This window comes from Piliocolobus tephrosceles, chromosome 19 (genome assembly GCF_002776525.5).
Source record: "Piliocolobus tephrosceles isolate RC106 chromosome 19, ASM277652v3, whole genome shotgun sequence".
Lineage (NCBI taxonomy): Eukaryota > Metazoa > Chordata > Mammalia > Primates > Cercopithecidae > Piliocolobus > Piliocolobus tephrosceles.
The window spans coordinates 38,867,835-38,888,637 of NC_045452.1; the positions used below are offsets into that span (position 1 = coordinate 38,867,835).

Here is a 20,803-nt window from a genome sequence, read left to right on the forward strand (position 1 = left end):
GCATGAACATTATTTAGCCTTTCTTGTTTGTTTTCTCCAAGTCACAGCAGGTTCAGTGACCTGACACTTTCTGAAAATAAGGAAGACGTGGATAATTGGGTCCAGTTATTTTTTTCTGTCCATGGGGAACATGTTTTCTTAGAATGGAGAATGTGGCCAGAGAAAACTTTGGTCTACTGTTTTTATTTATAACTCCTCCCCTAAATGAGTATACTTCTCATTTCAGTACTCCTTAAATAATTCAAAAGATGGAAATGTATCAAAATACACCCAAAACTCCTACTTCATTGATTCACAGAAATTCAAATGCGGTATTTCAAATCTGTGTCTAGAGAAAACTATATACTTGAAACATTTTTTAAAGTTTTTTTATGATTTGGGCTGTTATAAATATGCCCAAGACACAGTTCTTTAAGGAAAGCTTAAAGATAGATCCTAAAAGTCATCTCCACCACACTGCAAGGACAATGCCTTGTCCTTCCCTGTCCTTCCCACCCAGAAGTCAGGGCCAAAGAATTCCCTGCTGGCTCACTCTTGCCTTTTTTGCCTACGTCAATGTCAGTTAGTATCAGCTCATATTGAACCCCCCGGGGAGCTTGGAGTGAGAGGCTAAGGGAAACTAGTGGAATCTAAGTTGATGTGACCCATGCAGCCTCTGGTTTCTTTTAGCACCCACCGGCTCCAGCAATATCTTATTACACGCTCATCATACGTCTCTGCATCTTGGCCTCCTGCCCTTCCTGCTAAAACAGGTGCAGGTCACAGGACCAGCAGCCTAAGTCATGTTGAGCTAGGTGCATCTCTGGCTGCTGCTGGTCAGAAGTCACTTATCTCAGGGAAACCAACTCGCATAGCAATTCAGAGTTGGCACAAGGACCATAGCTAAATAAACAAGGCTAGATATTGTCTCAAGCTCCCCAACTGGCCTTGCCAGCAAAGGGGAGAGTTGGCGCAGTAGTTAGAAGCCTGCACGTTGTGCACATGTACCCTAGAACTTTTAAAGTATTAAAAAAGTTAAAAGTTAAAAAAAGAAGAAGAAGAAGAAGTCCTTGGCCCCTAGACTAATAAGACTATGAAGAGGAGCTTCTCTCTTGCTCCTGCCATGTTGTCATTGTTAAGTCCTGGATGTGTCTGCCCCATCCTCTTTACTAAGTCATTCTTAATGAATTCAGGATTGTCTAAAGTTCAGAGTGTAAACATACATTCATCATCACCCCTGAAAGTTTTTTTTCTAAAAAACATTATTCAATCAAAATGAACAAGGCGGCCGGGCTCGGTGGCTCACACCTATAATCCCAGCACTTTGGGAGGCTGAGGCAGGTGGATCATCTGAGGTCAGGAGTTCGAGACTAGCCTGGCCAACATAGTGAAATCCCGTATCTACTAAAAATACAAAAAAAAAATTAGCTGAGCATGGTGGCATGTGCCTGTAATCCCAGCTACTTGGGAGACTGAGGCAGGAGAATCACTTGAACCCGGGAGGTGGAGATTGCAGTGAGGTGAGATCATGCCACTGCACTCCTGCCTAGGCAGGAAGAGTGAAAACTCCGTTTTAAAAAAAAAAAAAGAAAAGAAAAAAAAAATAAAAGGAAGAACAAGGCACTATTTATCCCACTAGTTGTGGGAAATAAAAACGATAAACTTGATACATCTCCTGCCCTCCTGGGTCGCTCTACTTAAGAAAATGGGTGTGTCCATAAATCACTATACTCACTTGAGTCGTAAATGTGATAAATTTTGTGCAAGAGTTTTGAACAACAAGAGTGAGTAGAGGAGCCGTTTACTTGTGTGTGCATTGTGGAGAACTGTATCAGACTGGGTGGGTAATCTAAAATTTAGGAAAGCTGAATGATATAAAGTATCGGAATTGACGAAATAACCAGTCTCATGGATGAGGAGATCATGAAGGCATATCCTGGACTAGAAAATCCCACCTGCTTACAGCCTCGTCATTTTGGAGTCACAGCTTGCACTGAAATGGACAGTAAATAGCCCTATGGCTGTGCAGAAGAGCTACTTGCTGTCCATTTCATTGCAAGCTGGTAATGAACTGCGTTTCATTATCACCTTGTTACACATGAAGAGAGAGAATCACAGAGTTAAAGAAACTGGATGAAGATAACACTGCTTATCACCCAAAATTGATGAGCGCCCCACCCATGATTTTATCAATGTAGTATACTCCTCTTCTCTATGAGAAATCAAAATATTTTCCCCCATGAAAAAGAATATACAATTAATTTTAAGAGACATAACACAGAAATATATTAGTCTGATCTAATATTCTTGTTAAGGGTTTAGATAGAATAAGAGTCAAAATTGACAGTTGACAGTATTCAATGGCTCTGAGCTGCCTAGAAAAAGGACCCCCGCCATTATGTTAGAGTGAAATACACAAGCCTGGTAATAAATGACCTTTATCAGATATTTACATACTTCTTGTAAAAAGGGTATGTCAAAAGCGATGCATGTCGTATTCAGGATTTCTGCTCCTATGATATACAAGCTTTTACCATCAACAAGATTCAGATAATTTACCTTATTTAGGCAATATCGTTAATCAGGTAATCAGTGTGTCTCAAATAGGAGGTACAGCTTTCCCAAAATCATGGCAAAAGTTTTCTAATCAGTGGGGTTACTTTGTGCCATCGATTTTATGTCTTATGAATGTAAAATATCAGACTTCAGATGCTTTAAAAATTGTTTGCATTTGTATGCAGCAGACTTGCAACTCACAGCTGATGCAAGCAAGGCAACTTAAGCAGTGAAGAAAGAATTGACATGATTGACAAATAGGTCTTGTGATTTAATTTACATTAACAGTGATGTAATGTGCATATTGACCTAATGTGTCCTTACATAATGTGGCAAGCAGAACAACACGTAGCAAACCTAATTTTGACATTCTTCTGGGAAAAGGACTTTTCCCTCTAAACTTTTCTTTGATTTTTATTTTAACCTTTTTGGAAAGGATTTTTTTTTTGTAGATATGTTTTAAAATATTTTAAATGTATCTTTTTTATTTAATATGTTAACCATGACTTATAATTTGGAATGCTAATTAAGTATTACAATTTTATATTAGTTACAAAAATGCTGACTACTAAGGGCAATGCGCTTCCAAACAAAATGTCATCCAACTACAGTGTGTGTTGCATTTTTGTGTCTGTTCTTTATAATTTACTTTTAGTTTCTCTCCTCCTTATGCTTGCCAATCGTGGCTTCTTACTAAGCCCTCTTCAATGTGCCTGAACTCCCAGAATCTGATTTAGGCCAAGATATGAGATAACTGAGAGTGTTGTAATGATTTAAAATAAGATGTTCAAAGCAAAGGATTATCCTTGGAATAATGTGTATGAGATTTAGTGCATTAGCTTTCTGACACTGGTTTTTCAGTGCTGTGGAAGTGTCCTTCCTGATTTTCAGCCCTGTTGCTTTGTACTAAAGTAATGATGAAAATATTCCTTAAATACCGTAAATTGATGAGTTACAAATATTTTGGAATTATAGAAAGCATAGGGTTTTGGTTTTCGTTTTGGTTTTAATGCCGATTCTTCTATAGCTACCTGTTACTTCTGTTCTTGAAAAATTGTATGCACATACATTTCCTGTATTCTATAACTCTCTTATGTTCTAAAGGGACATTCTGCTACTTTACAACTATTTACAATCTACACTGTATCGTGTTTTCCTATATTATTTATTTATTATTTTTTTTTTTTTTGAGACAGAGTTTCCCTCTATCTCCCATGCTAGAGTGCAGTGACATGACCTCGGCTCACTGCAACCTCTGCCTCCCGGGTTCAAGCAATTCTCCTGCCTCAGCCTCTCTAGCAGCTGGGGCTACAGGTGCGCACCACCATGCCCAGCTAATTTTTTTGTATTTTTAGTACAGAGAAGGTTTTGCCATGTTGGCCAGGCTGCTCACGAACTCCTGACCTCAGGTGATTTGCCCACCTGAGCCTCCCAAAGTGCTGGGATTGCAGGCATGAGCCACCATGCCTGGCTTTCTTATTAAATAGCTAGATTAAAAAGTATGCTATGTCGTACCTTTCTTTCTTGATTTGGAGAAAGTAAATCCTTATGTATTCCTTCTCCCTGTTGTAACTGATAGAGAAAATTAGACCAATAACCTTTCAACTTACCTGTTTTTTCCTCATCTTAAAGGCTTGTGAAATAGAACAAATGCTAAGAAACTGATTCAGATGTATGACCAAGTTTGTGAATTACTGTGTTAACTCATTCAGAACTCAAGGCAGCACTCTATTTCATAAATAAGGAAGCTGAGACCCTGAGAGGGTTCAGTAACTATAGTAAGCAGCGTAGCTGATCTTAAACCAAAGTAGTCTGGCTCCGAAGTTTCATATCTTAGAAAAATTGTCTGTAATTCAGATGGCAAGCACTAAGCCAAGGTTTGTCTGAATATGCTGACAAGAAGGTTTTTATGTCCAAGAAATCAAAGGGGAGGAAATGTCATTATTTTCTTTAATAAAGCATGGCAATTTAGCATTAATAATATTTACATGTGTAGTGAACATTTATGCCACTTGGGGGCAAGATTTAAAGAAATACAAGCACCTTTGGTACAACATGACATTTTCTCCAGCACATTCCAACTGAGAACATTCACACCTTAATCTGACCCGATTCTCTCCTCCAGCACTGGATAGAACCTCATCTTGAGACCTTTTCTCTTAGCATCAGATCAGTCCTTTTCAATCCCAGAACTCTGACTTTACATTGAGAATCCACAGCAGGATGGACGTTGAGTATGGTTGTTGGTACCTTTGGCCATTTAAAAAAAATGAATTCCCGTAGTAAGACCTAACTTGAGCCACCTAGTTCTTCTACCTCTGGCTGTATTTGAAATTTTGAGTTCTAGCTCCCGACTGCTTTTGAAAGCAGACAGCAGTCATGGTGATAATACGAAAAAAGGAAGCGCCATGGCTGCATTTCCTTGCTGTCTGCTGCCTAGGGCTATGTATGGAAGCTCCACTGGCAGAGGCTGATGGGTTATGCCCATTGCTGCATGCCCAGCACATTCACTGCTGCCGCACACATCCCAGGTGCTCAATAAACATGACTTGATTGAATGAACAAGTAAGTGGATGAATGGTTTTCTATTAAAATTTCTCAGCCGGATCCCTTACCGCTTCCTTAAGCTGATAGTAGAAATGGACTTAGAATTGTTGAATAAACTGCAGACACCTTTAACAACTTCATTAGGAAAAACTCCTAGTCTAATCATTGGTTTATATTAGATTACCACATGATTAATCATCCTAGTTTGTACTCTTAGTCATTTCCATGCCCCTGCATACAAATAAACCTTTTTCTTTCAAAGAATGTATGCAAAAACACAAAAAAAGGCTTACATTACAGCCTCTGATATTAGCCATACTGACATGATTTAAGCTCTCCGATAACAGTTAACTAGTTCTGAGACCAAAAGGGCAATGTAACATCTTTGGGTATCACTCTTCCCATTTGCAAAGTAAGGCAATAAATAACTAATCTTTTAGGCTGATAAAAGAGCATGTTACTTTGCTCATGATCTGTAACTAACAAGTAACAGGTAGGGTTCAAATGTGGTCCATCTGACTCCATTTTAACTATTTCAGAATGCTAATACCCTATGACATCATCTAGGAGGGCACTGAGGAAGTTCCTGAGGCAAGATGGACAAATAGGCATCACTCAGCAAAACTGAATCAGGAAAGAGCTTTCCAGGCTGAGTTTGCCTGCAGTGTCCATGGTAGGCCAGGCTGAAGGCTGTAACCCGACCTCCTTAGCAACACATCAACTCAAATAACCTGCCATGGACCAGTTCATAATTAAAACTTTCACACATAAAGTGTGAAAAACTAAGAGATGCAAAGTAAAGATGTAGTTTTTCTAATATGAAATAAGAATTTATAATTAATGGTTGTTAATAGTTGGACATAAAAAAACTTTAACAATAAAACTGGAGTATGTATTTTACTTTAATTTTTTAGTTTTTAGTTTTTTAGAGACAGGCTGGAGTCACCCAGGCTGGAGTGCAGTGGTGCCCTCATAGCTTACTGCAGCCTCGAACTCCTGGGCTCAAGGGATCCTCCTGCCTTGGCCTCCTCGGTAGCTGGGACCAGAGGTGCACACCACCACAGCTGGCTAATTTTTTAAAAAAATTTTTGTAGAGATGGGGGGGGGGGTCCCGTTATGTTACCCAGGCTGGTCTTGAACTCCTAACCTCAAGTGTTCCTCCTGCCTCGGCCTCCCAAAGTGCTGGGATTACAGGTGTGAGCCACCACATCCAGCCAAGATTGGAATCTCTGCTTCTTCAGTGGGTTTAGAATATTCCTATTTACAAGGCAGGAAACAATTAGAAGGGGCAACAGTAATTGCAGCGTCATAGTCACAAAGCAGGAAAGAAACCTCCTCTTGTATACATCATTTTAAAAGGCTTTGAAGGAAAAGCAAACCTAAATCCCCCTTTTGCGCTATTTACACTACAGAATATAGTCTGAAATATTTTCATTCAAAAATAATTATTAAATTTAAAAAAAGTTTGTTGAACAAAATTAGGTTAAGTAACTTGCTAAAGTACAAATTGAACGACGCTTTTTATTTAAAATGATGAGAAAATTCAAATAATGGAAGCATAATTTCAAACAGGGTACACTTCCTGTATTTCTATGCTGTATCTATGATTGTCTGTACTACTCTTTCAGTGCCGTGTACAGGGTTAAAGGAAAAGAAATGTAGGATAAGCACAGTTGGTTATTATCTTCCCTCTGTTACTTTTTTTTTTCTTGCAGTTCCACCTTTCATACAACCCTTTGAGTTTCCAAGATTCTCCATTGGGCAGCGGGTCTTCATCCCGTGTGTCGTGGTCTCAGGGGACTTACCCATCACCATCACTTGGCAGAAGGACGGCCGGCCAATCCCCGGGAGCCTTGGGGTGACCATTGACAATATTGACTTCACAAGCTCCTTGAGGATTTCCAATCTCTCCCTGATGCACAATGGGAATTACACCTGCATCGCCCGGAATGAGGCCGCTGCGGTGGAGCACCAAAGCCAGTTGATTGTGAGAGGTAAGCAGAGGAACATGAGCCATGTGGCATCCATAGAGTTGATTTAACAATGGTTTAAGATGATGGGGCTTGAAATATTGTGAAAATAACTAGAACTTTGAAATTCAGTCTTATTTCACTAAAAAAATACAACTCTGGATCACAGCCATGAATTCCCCTAAACTCCAAGATAAGACTTTATTTACTTAAAATATGTTTTAAATAATTAATAGCTAAGAAGGTGGGAGCCATAAGGTTTAATTCATGAAATAAGGCTTCTGTATGCTGACCCAATGAGTTTTGAGGACTAACGTTGAAGAGCTTTTGCTTTATTGTATTCATATCGTATTTTAATAATATTTCTTATTTCAATAAATGGCTTTTTAAAAATCTGTGTCAAAGCTATATATCAAAGTTTTTCTAAAGAGCCATAAAATAGATTTTCATAATGTTTGTTTGAGTTTTAGAAATGTGGTTTTCTTTGCCCATCTATTGTATTTAGCATTAAATATATCATTATTTTGGAAAGCCATTGCAACATTTTAAAATTAAGCACAGTATGGTCGTATTTATTCAAAAGAATTAAAATAGCATAGGCTAACGTTCAGAAAACATTGACAGTAATCTCATTACATCTAAACTGTAAACATTAGTCTTATTTTGAACTTCTATTCAAGTCACCAAATTCCCATTAAGGCTCACACTTTTCGTCTATGAAATAAGCTGCTAGTGTTCTTAATGTGTATCAGAGATATTCTGTGATTTTTAAGATTCTCCAAGAGTACTGTACATTAATCTACCATTACAGTATTCATCCATATTGCAAAAGTAACTGTATGAAGTTAAAGATTTATATTAACGATGATTATTTGCATTTTAAAATTCCCCAAATTGTGATCTCAGAGTAGTTATTAGGAGCGGGAGGATTTCTGTAATTTCCCAGAGAGTGGAGATAGCTCTTTCTTGAACAGGAGATTCTCATGTCCTTCCTCAGTCCTTAATCCTTGTCCCCTTGATAACTCTTCTACCTTTCCGACTGGGGAGAAATGCACTTTTTATCTACTTGCCAGCAAAAGGAAGTGACACAGACTTAGAAGTCATAGGAAGAAACTAACTTTGTATTTCCGAGAAAAAAAAAAAACGTCCCAGGTGAATAATTTAGAAAATATATATTCAATTAGACACAAACTTAACATCCTCATGACATTTTTCTCATTTCCACCTTGCTCTTTGGAGTTGAAGAATTAGGATACTTGATTTTTTCCCAAAATTTGAAAGATAAATAAAAGGGAGCCAATGTAGTATCTGTTTCCCGAGTGTTTTCTTATAAGCAGAGTTGACTCTTGGGTTTGTGAAGGGCAAAATAGTACATCAGCCTACTTTGTATGTAATCTGCTCTGAAGGATCCAGGTCAGGAATCTGAAATGTCAGATAAAAATGTGCAGGGATGCTTTTTGTACCACTTGCCCTTGCAGAAAAGGCAACCAGAAGTTTTTAACCAAGACAAAGGTCAGATGAGCTGAAACTGAGCCTAGCTATTTGGGATAATGTAGCTGATGATGACATGATTAATGTCTCCATGTGATTGTTCTTCAAATATGTTAAATAAGCTTTAGTTAAATTAATATTAAATCACCAGTGAGATAATGCAGCCTAGAGGACGAAAATGTGCTTCACAAACAGGTCAGTGTGACTGGAGAAACAGACAGGGACAAGGTGGTGTGGGACTGTGGTTCTCAATCCAGACAGTTCTGTAGAATTTCCTGGGAGATTTAAGAAAACACTGACATGCATTTTTTGGTCCCAAACTGCACCAATTAAATCATAATCTTTAGGGGTAAATCCATCTTCCAGATCTCTGGGGAATTGTTCTTTTATTCCCAAGAATCACTAGGTAGTGATTCTGAAACTTTCTTGTACATTCAGATTGCATAGGGAGCTCTAAAAAGGCCCTGATGTCCAGGATGAAGCTCCCACCAATTAAAGAACCATCTTTGGAGGTGGAACCCAGGCATCAATAATTTGTAAAATCCACTGGTTTATTCTAATATGTAGCCAAGTCTCAGTCCCAGCCCCCTAAGTCATTAGAACATGCAGCCATTTTAGAAGTGTGGATTTTTTTTTTCTAGATTAAAGAGTTGGCACTGTTGACTGTAACCACCACAGCACCATGGCCTGATTTATCTTTTTAGTTATCACACTAGTAGCTGTCTGAAGATTGGACTGGGCTAGAAAGCAAGAAGAGTAGTTAACAGGCTATTTCAGACATTCAGGCAAGATAATAATGCCTTGGATGAAGATGGTAATGTTAAGGTTATGAGAAGCAGTGGAATTCACAATCTATTTTGGTGGTAAAGCAAACAAAACATGCTTGTGGAGTTATTGTTGCAAATGAGATCAAAAAAGAACCTTTAGTGGAATCATGCTTTGCCTAATAACAAGGTGAATGAAAGTGTCTTTAGCAGAAGCAGAGAAGAAATGAGGAAGAATGGTTTTGACAAGGGGAACCATGGTCAATGATATGGGAGAAGCACCTGTCCTAGAAGTCACTAGAGCACTCCAACATTTAAAGCCCTAGAATAAGAGGAGGAGGAATCAGCAGAAGAGACGAAGAGGGAAAAGGAGCAGCTTGTAAAGGAGGAGAAAATCCAGTGGACTGTGACACTCTGGAAGCAAAATCAGAACTAAATTGAGGAAGAGGATATTAAACAGTATTGAATCCTGCTGAAAGTAGACAAAGAGGAAAACCAAGAGTTGGTCACTGGTTTAGGAAGATGGATATTGTTTATGACCTTGATGGCTATTGTTTATGACCTGGTGTCATTGCAGCGAGGGCCTGATTAGAGGAGCTTCAGAAAAGAAAGAAAGCCAATGTGCAGGAACTCAGAAAACACAACTATTTTTATATTTTTAGGAATTTTGCTATCACAGGAGGCAGTAAAATGGAGACACAGTTGGAAATGGGGCAAGGGCAGGAGTTATTTTTAAGACTGGATACTTTACAGCATGCTTATATGCTTATAAGAATAAGCCAGTAGAGAGGAAAAAAATATGTGGCAAGATAAAAAGGAGGTTATTACAGGGTCAAAGTCCTTGAGTTAGTGAATGCAACTAGAATTCTTTGTACCAGTGCAGTAGTATGTTCAAAGTAGTGTAATAACCATGGTGTGAAGCTCCACTAGGTAGCACCAACAGAAATGACTGAACATTTTAGGGAGGAGGAATGTTTTGGGTCAAAGAAGTAGAAAAACAAAAATTATCTAATGGGACCATCACAGACTAACAGGTAACACATTTATCCTCCTACTACAAACTAACTATAAATTGGACTGATATGCATAAACAAATTCTCTCAGGAACAAAAGGAAGTGCATGCAGTGAGCTCCAAATTCACCCCAGATAGCTGCTTGGGATACTTTCTGCACATGACAGGGAGTGCAGAGCCCAAATAGATCACAGTGATCTTGGCAGGTGGAGAAAACAGAGAGAGAAATTGAAAGATACTGAGATGATTACTGGGTATTGAAGGACAAACTACTGGAGATTAGGGAGCTATTCAAAGAAAGATCTCTAGAAATCTGTACAGGGCTCCTTTGCAGTTTCAGCTGAATACTGTTCTTCACCTGCAAAGGGTGCTAGCAGAAGTTGCACACTGCTTGGGAATGCTGGAGTTCTAACTAGCCAGAATAGGGGAATTCAGTTGAAATCTCAGAAAGGCCACCTACTAGGAGTAGAACTAATCTAGCCAGGGTTACTCTAGGCCAGCCCTAAAAAGCCTAAGAAGATTCTTGACAAGATAAAACTTGTCCACTAGTAAGTTAATTGTGTGCACGAACAACATTTGACATTAAAAAGGAAGACAACAAAATCCAGACCCCCAATAGCACAGCATATTCACAACGTACTGCATTCAGTACAAACAGGCACACCTCGTTTTATTGCACTTTTCTTTTCTTTTTCTTTTTTGAGACGCAATCTCACTTTGTCACCCAGGCTGGAGTGCAATGGGCCGATCTTCACTCACTGCAACATCGGCCTCCTGGGTTCAAGCAATTCTCCTGCCTCAGCTTCCTGAATAGCTGGAATTACAGGCATGTGCCACCACGCCCAGCTAATGTTTGTATTTTTACTAGAGATAAGGTTTCACCATGTTGGCCAGGCTGGTCTTGAACTCCTGGCCTCAGGTGATACACTCCATTCGACCTCTAAAAGTGCTGAGATTGCAGGAGTCAGCCACCATGCCTGGCCACACTTTGCTTTATTGCGCTTCCCAGATACTGCATTTTTTACAAATTGAAGGTTCGTGGCAATCCTGCATCGAGCAAGTCTTTGGGGACCATTTGTTCCAACAGTATGTGCTCACTTCGTGTCTGTATGTCACATTTTGATAATTCTTGCCACATTTCAAACTTTTATTATTGTTATGTCTGTTATGGTGATTGGTAATCAGTAATCCCTGGTGTTACTGTTATAATGTTACTACTATAATTGTTTAGTAGCCATATGAGATGGCAAACTTAATCAATAAATGTTGTGTGTGTTCTGACCACTCTACCAGCCAACCATTTCCCAGTCTCCATTTCTTAACTTCCCTATTTCCTAAGACATAACAATATTGAAATGAGGCCAATGAATGGCCCCACAATGGTCTCCAGTGTTAGAGTGAAAGGGAGAGTCATTACACATCTCTCACTTTAAATGAAAAGCTAGAAATGATTACATTTGGTGAGGAAGGCATTTGAAAGCCAAGATAGGCTGAAAGCTGGGCTTCCTATGCGAAACTGTTAGTCACGTTGTAAACACAAAGGAAAAGTTCTTGAAGGAAATGAAAAGTGCTACTCCAGTGAACATGCAAATGGTAAAGTCAAACAGCCTCATTGCTAATATGGAGAACGTTTAAATGGTGTGGAAGGTAAAATACAAACCAGCCACCACATTCCCTTAAGTTAAAGCTTGATCCAGGGCAAGGCCCTAACTCTCTTCTTTTCTATAAAGGCTGAGTGATACGAGGAAGCTGCAGAAGAAAAGTTTGACCTGAGGTCATTGTAAAACTTAGCACGTTGTTTGATAGTCTGGGTTACTGGGAAGATTTGTAAAGACTTGATCTAAAATAAATTAGCTGTTGTCTTGAGGAAAATATAAGAAAACAAAAACAAAATCCCAAAAGCAAAAATCTCTTAGCTGTTATGTATGAGCCAATAAGAGCCAAATCTCATAGTTCTTATGACAGTGGACTGATGGTTTCCCTGATAACCTGCTCAGTGGAGTGACCTTGCATTGATGAAGCTGTTAGAAATAAAGCATTAGGCTTCATGACAGAGCACTTCTGCCCTTTGCTTCCTGTTGTGGTCTCTGCACCACTCACAGGAAAGCACCAGCACAACAGTTCGTATTTGTGATTCCAAAGGAGGTTAGTTTTCTCACCCTTTTTTATATCTTCTGATGAGTCCATGGTTTCTGACTTTTAATGGTGAACTGCCACATAGAGAAACAAACACATTGGCTAAAATAGTAGTTGACTGTCAGTTGACAGGAAAAATGAAAATTATATAGAAGGTTTCTATTTTATTGTCATCTGTTGATCCAATTTTTAATAGAATTCTCATGCTATAATTTTACTTCATTCATTCATCCTTACCCAAAATATTTCTTAAATATCTGTTTCATAATAGGTATTGTTCTGAGTGTAGAGGATACCATGGTGATTAAAATAAAGACACCAAGTCTCTGCCCCATAAGGCTCAAATTCTAGTGAAGGGAAGAGATAATGAACAAAAAAATGTCAGTTATCTACAAGGACTATGAAAAATAAACATGTGGTACATGGATTGAGGAAGATGGGGATGAAAATAGTGTTTTAGGTAGGCTGAGCAGGGGAAGGCTTTCTGGAGAGATCTTTGGGCAGAGACTTGACTGAAGTGAAGGCGTACGACCCAGGGAATTGTAGGAAGTGAGCTTCAAGCGGAGAGACCAACAAGTCTGAAGACAGTGTGGAGTGAGTTTTATGTGTTCACAGCACAGCAAGAGGCCCAAGGTGCCTCCTGTTCAGTAAGAGAGGACAGAAAATGTAAGGCAGAGAGATAAGCAGGGGCCAGGCCATGTATTCTCAGAATGATGGGAAAACATCGATTTAATATTCAGTGTCGTAAATTAAATCTTACCTAGACTTTGGCCAAGTCCCATCTCAACTAAATGTCACCGAGTAGAGAATGGTGGTATTTATCCACGCACTCCCTCCCACCTCCACCAAATGGCATTCATTAAAACTGAATTTCTGCCCACGTTTACAGCTAGGGAAACCTAAATTAATTCTTTGGAAATATATAGCAACTTAGAAGCCATGGCTTCCAAACATAAGACGCTGGACTACATTTAAAACTAGAGAAATGCCTGTGTTATTATAACCATAGTATTCTTTATTTAAAAATAAAGCAACAACAGAAGTAATCCTCCCCTCCAACACACACAAAATAAACAGATCAAGCCAAAGACCTCTATATTTTAAACAACCCTCATTTTAGGCAACACCAGGAATAAACTTCCTCAAAGAAACCTATTTGAAACTTCAGATACTCTCAGCCTGTGTGGATCCCATGACAAGATATTGGTATTTTGGAATATATATCAAATTGTTCTTTTTGGAGAGACAGGAGTGCTGGTTATGTGCATGTAATTATGATTCACAGAAGTGTTGGCAAAGTTAGCCATATTGCCTCTTGGAGATGTGATATAATTATGTAGTTGAACCTATTCATCTCTTTAATTACTCCTCCTCCCCACCAGAAAAACCGCTCTGTATTAGTCCATTTTTATGCTGCTGATAAAGACATACCCAAGACTGGCTAATTTATAAAGAAAAAGAGGATTAATGGACTCACAGTTCCACGTGGCTGGGAGGTGAAAGGCACGTCTTACATGGTGGCAGGCAAGAGAGAGTTTGTGCAGGGGAAATCCCCTTTATAAAACCATCAGATCTCATGAGGCTTATTCACTATCACAAGAACAGCATGGGAAAGATCCGTCCCCCGTGGTTAAATTACTTCCCACTGTTTCCCTCCCACTATATGAAGGAATTGTGGGAGCTACAATTCAAGATGAGATTTGGGTGAGGACACCGCCAAACCATGTCATGCTCTATTGGAAAACCAACTATATTGGCAAGCGGGCTCACCACAATATACCAAATAATGTGTTATACTAATAAAAGGAAATCAAAATATCATCTTTAAAAAAGGAAACCAAAAACTTTGGGGAATTATACACGCAGACACTATAGAGTCCTGGTGGTGTTTTTGTTCTATCATAAGTTTTGGCCCAAACGGCAGCAGTCCCAAAGGCTTCAGTCCTTCCGTCTCAGGCTCTGTATCTTGTTGGCCAGAGTCCTCCTATGAGGCTGTCTTCTGCTGTCCCTCAGATGGCACTTCCGTTGGGTCCACTCTTCTCAAAGACCTCGGGCTTCGGGGGTCACCCTGATCTGAGTTATTAACTTAGCCATGCTCCATTTCCCTAGTCTATAAAACTGAAGTAAAAACATTCATTTATTCATGTGTCCTTTCCACACATAGGTACAGAGTGCTTTCTGTACGCCAGATCTGTGCTGTGGGCTGGGCATACCATGGTCTGTGAGAAACGAATGGTTCTTGTTCTCATAGCATGCACAGCCTAGTATGGGAGACAGACTATTAAACAAATACCAAATGAGTGTAGTAAAGGTTATGGTAAGTGATCAAGGGCTCAGAGAAGCACTTAATCTTATCCACAACATCAGGAAAAAATGTGCCCAAGTGAGTGCTAAGCTAAGATGCAAATAGTAAGTGGGGACTTGTTAAACAAAGATATGAAGAAATCTGTGTGAAGACTCGGTAGCAACATCAGTCTTGGGGACTGGATAGAATGGTTGGGGCAAAGTCTGCAAGAGGAGAATGTCACAGAATGCAACTGGAGACCAAGGGCTCAAGCCGTAAAAATTCTTTAAAATATCCCAAGAGTCTGGATTATACTAAAGGGCCATGGGAATATGGGATGCTTTGAAGCAAGGAAGTCATATCATTCAATTTGTGTCTTAGATCCTTTAGGTCACTGTGTGGAGAATGAATTTTCAAGTGGGACAGTTGGTGGCAGGTAGACCAGTTAGGGGGCTGAGGAATCTAAATAAGAGACATATGGGCCTTGTCCTAGGTTGGGTTCCCTTGAAAGTAGAATGTGAGGTATGAAATTGGCTGGCAGGTTATTTATTTGGAATGTCATTCCTGGATCCCAGAATGGAAAGAATGAGATCAGAAAGGGAGAAAAAAAATCAATGAAAGTTACTTTAATGAGCTGATTGCTGCTATGGGCAACTGGAGCTCATTCCTACTGGGAGCCCTCTAAGGAATCACGTAGAACAGTGGTTCATGAAGTGTGGTCTGTGTACCAGCAGCCTCAGCATCGCCTGGGAGCTCATTAGAAAGGCAAAATCCTGGATTCCACCCCAGACCTACTGAGTAAGAATCACTGGAGACAGGGTTCAGCAATGTGTGGTTTAATGAGCTCTTCAGGTGATTCTGATGCCCTCTAATGTTTGAGAAGAGTAGGCATAGAGCAGGCCTCATAATTGCCCCCACTGGATCTCAGGAAAGTGAGGCAGAGAATTTATACCCTGACTCCTGTCCCTCAGTGATGGACAGTTGTTTTCCACATGTCAGGGTTGCACCAGGAAGGTGGGTAAAGGCTCATGACTTCTGAGAAGGCCTGAGACAGCAAAGAGAGGGACCCATCCCCTTAATGCAATGTCCTGGCAAAGTGTGTGGAGGTGGAGCTGTCCACCAAGAGGTGCTGAAGCCGGGTGGACAGAGGGGCTGTGCCCCTTTCCCACATAACCAGACTACTCACTGTGACTGGGGTGTGGCAGTGGAGATGAAGAGAATCTGAAGCTACATTTTCAAGAAATAATTATCAGTATCTGATAAAAAAGAAATAAAAGAAGAGGATATGAAAGGAAATTCCATTTTTCTTGCTTGAGGACCTTAATGGATGGTGGACAGGAACAGGTACCATTTTGGAAACTTGAGTTAGAGGTGTACCTGTGATATAAGTTAATGATGGGGGGATATGGTGCTCTACACACCAAGAGAAGATGAAGGCAATCGTCATGATGGGAGTGGGTGAAATAGCTCAGGAGGTTTGGTGAGTAAGATGTGGAGAAGATTGAAGACAACACCCTGAGAAGCAGGAGAGGGCCATAGTAGGGGATCCTCTCTTTAATAAGCAAGCAAAATAAGAATTGTCTTGAGGGCAATTCTTGGAGGGGTCAAAGGATGGAACTAGGAGTACTTGAAACCCACTGAGTCCTCAGGAAATGCTCACTTTTATTACTAAGTGACTCCTTGGGGGGACTCCTGATTCCTTTAGGACAATTTCTTAGGCTGCCATTTTGTAGAAAAAAAAATATGTAGGTCAAATATTAATAGTTTCTTTAAAAATATCTCTACTTTAAAAAAAAAACTGCTGCTTACTTTAAAAAATTGGTAACTCTGTTGTCCCTAGGGATAATGGTCATTCCCAGTGCTTAGAGCATACGAGGATACTGTCATTAGTTACATGTTAAATACTGGATCCTCGTTCAGACACTCCCCTGCCTTGGAATTTTAATCTTAGCTGGTGATGCAGCTGTCTCAAAGTGATGGCAACCCCCAAGGGACTGTATGCCTGTTGTCTTTCCATTAGGCTCTGGGCAGGCAAAGAAATTTGTTTAGAATCTTATTACAACTTTTCCCAGGAATCCATCACCTCTAATTTTGCCAGGCAGAACTCAACCCAAGCATATTCTTAAGGTGTCGGATCTGAGGAGTGTGGCCTCAGGTCTTCTTGATGTAAGTACATGGATGTTCCCAGTCTTAGAATTCTTATTGTAACTCACAAGTTCATTTTCATGAAAGGGACCTACATATTCACTGGTACCTGATAAGAAATCACTTAGGGATTGAATATTTAAATTCATGACAGTCTTCTGTCAAAATTTGAAGGAAATGTATATGATTTGGCTTATTCATGCACTTAGTAAAATATAGCATTTTCCTCAAGTTGCATGGTGTATCAGCCAAACATCAAATATCCGAACTATTAATTATTCTCTTTGCTATAAAAATTAAAGAAGTTCACTTACTGCAGAAGCTTCTTTCTTAGGTCTTCATGTGACTGTAAATCACTGGGGTATCTGAAGAGAGAATTCCAGTCTATGAGGAAAGAGGTGCACATGGGAAATCCCCTGGCTACTCCAGGGTCAGAAACAGTTTTCAGTGATACAGGGTAATTATTCTAGTAATATAGGGAACATTTTCATCTGTAACTGCCTTATACTTACAGTATTTCAATAGTTGTTTCTCATATAAACTTCTTTGATGAGATTTTAAGGAACATTTTGTTGGATTGGAATCAAATTGAGGGGAGGGGTAATGTATCAATTATAATTAGACGTGCTTCCAGAGGGAATGCAAGAGATTTTCTACCCTGTCCATTGATGAGCAATTTCTTGCTCTTGGCAGAACTTGAGCCAAATGGAGCACAGAATGTGGATGGCTGCAGATTTCCCTTCCACCTGGGGAGAATAATTTTGGCACGATGTCTTCAACTTTGTCACCTACTCTTGAGGTTGATTGGTTACTTTTACTAGAAAACTTAGCTCTATATAATCTCTACCATATTTCTTAGAGATAATTTCCTCACCTAGAGACAGTCATTCCTTATTATCTGATTTTAAATATATTTGCATTTTCTTAATTACATTTTGTCTCCGAATACCATGAAGTGTTCTACATGAAGTAACATTGCTTATTAGTTAAGCAATATCTCGGAGATCCGTTGGCTGTGTAAATTATTTATTTCATTTGCAAGGTGGGAACTTTGCTCATTAAGAATATGTCGGGCCGTGCGCAGTGGCTCACGCCTGTAATCCCAGCACTTTGAGAGGCTGAGGCGGGTGGATCAGGAGGTCAGGAGTTCAAGACCAGCCTGGCCAAGATGATAAAACCCCGTCTCTACTAAAAATACAAAAAAAATAGCTGGGTGTGGTGGCAGGCGCCTGTAATCCCAGCTACTCAGGAGGCTGAGGCAGAGAATTGCTTGAACCTGGGAGGCAGAAGTTACAGTGAGTGGAGATCACACGAATGCACTCCAGCCTAGGCAACAGAGTGAGACTCCGTCTCAAAAAAAAAAAAAAAAAAGTCAAAGCCAGACATACCTGCATTCACTAAATTAACCAGCACTCTTATAGCAGTTAATATCTCCACAGTTCTGAGAACTTTTCTAAGCTTAATTTATTCGATCTTTTTAACAGTCCTTAAAAATGAATTCCATAATTATCTCCAATTTTCAGATAAGAAAATTGAGACAAGAGCCATTTTATAGTTTGCACAAAATTACCCAATAGGAAATAGCAGAGCTGGACACCAAGCCAGTGTGTTTAACAGTTGGCTTTATGCTGGTAGTCTCGTGCTGCTTCATGTGTAAATCTTTCTACAGAAAGTAAGGCTAGAAAATTAAAAGCAATGATTTCTCCAGAAACACTGTGGTGAATTCCATCTCTGGCTGCTTCTTGTGTCTTGACATTTTCCCTTCCTCCTTGGTTATTTTAAGGCCAAAGTGATCTTCAGCTTGGCTCAGATCATTGTAACGTGCTTCTAAGCCCCTTGCTAACTTAGGCCCTAACCATCTTCTCAGTCTATCATATGTGGTAGCTAGAGTTCCTATCTACTTATAACATGTAGGCTCACATTTATGTCTCAAAATTAAGAGTTCTGGATTTTGCAAGGTTGATGAGATTAGCCTTACCAGGAATTTCCAAGTATTTACTATATGGTGTAGATAATTCATCTCCTCTCACATAGTTTATGACTGCCTCATTGAAAGTCTACCCTGTAGTGAATGGCTGATCTGCTGGGAAAGATTAGGGGATTAGAATACCTTCAGATGCTACCTTTCCGAGGAGAATGTGTGTGTTCTTCTAAGAGATATGATACATATTAAAATCCTAATGGCTTGTCTCAAGTTAATATGCTTTCTTTTGGGAGATATGTTTTAAGTGAAGTCGTGTATATGTTTTAGGTAGGGATGGGTGTTTACAGCACCTCACAACATTCACCAGATAAGCAGTCACTTATTATCTTGTTTTTTATAGACACACCAAAAAAGCTTTATGGTACCTCACTGCAACTGCTCTCCAGAGTCCCCCTTTGGCCTGCCGTGGTGCTGACATCAGGCATAACGCACTATGTCCTCACCAGAATTTTGAGAAAAGTTCAGCCCCACATTATATTCTTTTTTTTTTTTTTGAGACGGAGTCTTGCTCTGTCCCCCAGGCTGGAGTACTCTCGGTTCACTACAAGCTCCGTCTCCTGGGTTCACGCCCACATTGTATTCTTGATTGCCTTTAGGAGGTGCCTATTATTTCTCACTTTATCTCCTGTTAGAGGAAAAATCAATATCAAATGCTTTGACCAGTTCACATCCAAGATGAATACTTATATTTGATAATTACTATTTGAGGCACAAATATATATTTGATCTGCTTTTTTTTTTTTTTTTTTTTGAGATGGAGTTTCACTCTTGTTGCCCAGGTTGGAGTGCAGTGGCGCAATCTCAGTTCACTGCAACCTCTGCTTCCCAGGTCCAAGTGATTCTCCAGCCTCATCCTCCTGAGTAGCTAGGATTACAAGCATGTGCCACCACAACCAGCTAATTTTGTGTTTTTAGTAGAGATGGGGTTTCTCCGTGTTGGTCAGACTGTTCTCAAACTCCGGGCCTCAGGTGATCTGCCCGCTTCAGCCTTCCAAAGCGTTGGGATTACAGGCATAAGCCACCGCCCCCAGCCTGATCTGTTCTTTAAATGGTGATTCTGATTCCATTTTCCATTGAGGGAATTTCTGTATATTTTTGATAACACAATCAAAAGCAAAATGTTCCATTCCTTTGATTTAGTCAAACTTCCTCCCTCGAGGGCAGTTTTCCCTAGTGCAAAGGGCTTTTACCTGTGACAAAAGCTCATTGATATGAATCAGAAAATTTTTCAGCACTGAGATTATTCTCTTAATGTGTCCCAAACTGCCAATAGTATTTTTATTGCCCCATGTATATGAAACAGTCTTATTTTTAATGTTCATTAAAATGATTCAGCTTCTTAAAATCACACCTTTACTCAGTTTCTGGTCTAGTGTTAATTACTGGTGACACTTCTCTCTTTTCAGTTCCTCCCAAGTTTGTAGTTCAGCCACGGGACCAGGATGGGATTTATGGCAAAGCTGTCATCCTCAATTGTTCTGCTGAGGGTTACCCTGTACCAACCATCGTGTGGAAATTCTCTAAAGGTATGGAGTTACTTGATCTGCTTGTTACCTGTCAAAGATTTGCTATGTTCTAAAGGATTAGATAGATGAACATTTCTAGATTTCCAGAGAAGTTTCTAGCGAATAAATATGTATCTGTTTCCACCAAGCCTATCACTCTCTCATAGACATTCCTAGTCGTCCACCTAGGTGTTTTTATTCAGACCCACAATGTGTCTGTTCTATATAACATGCCCTTGGAAAGGCCAAAAAGGGATGGAAGGTTTTCCCGTAGATTGTTTCAGCACTTAGGAAGTCCTACCTTGCCCACCTATATTACATAACCATGGTCTGCCTAGAGATCACTGCATGCTTGTCCATGAAGACATGTGAGTTTAAATTGTCAGAACTACTCATAGCTGGAAAATTATTTCCCCAGTATTTAGATAG

The 20,803-nt window shown here is 39.7% G+C and overlaps 1 protein-coding gene across 1 annotated transcript in view; it reads left to right on the forward strand.

The window, feature by feature from the left end:
• Positions 1 to 20,803, forward strand: part of DSCAM (DS cell adhesion molecule) — a 703,505-nt gene that overhangs the window by 410,849 nt on the left and 271,853 nt on the right. The window contains exons 9-10 of the mRNA XM_023193411.2: positions 6,798 to 7,076; positions 20,276 to 20,395. Of these exons, the coding sequence (XP_023049179.2) occupies positions 6,798 to 7,076; positions 20,276 to 20,395 (399 nt within the window). The remainder of the gene's footprint in view (positions 1 to 6,797; positions 7,077 to 20,275; positions 20,396 to 20,803) is intronic.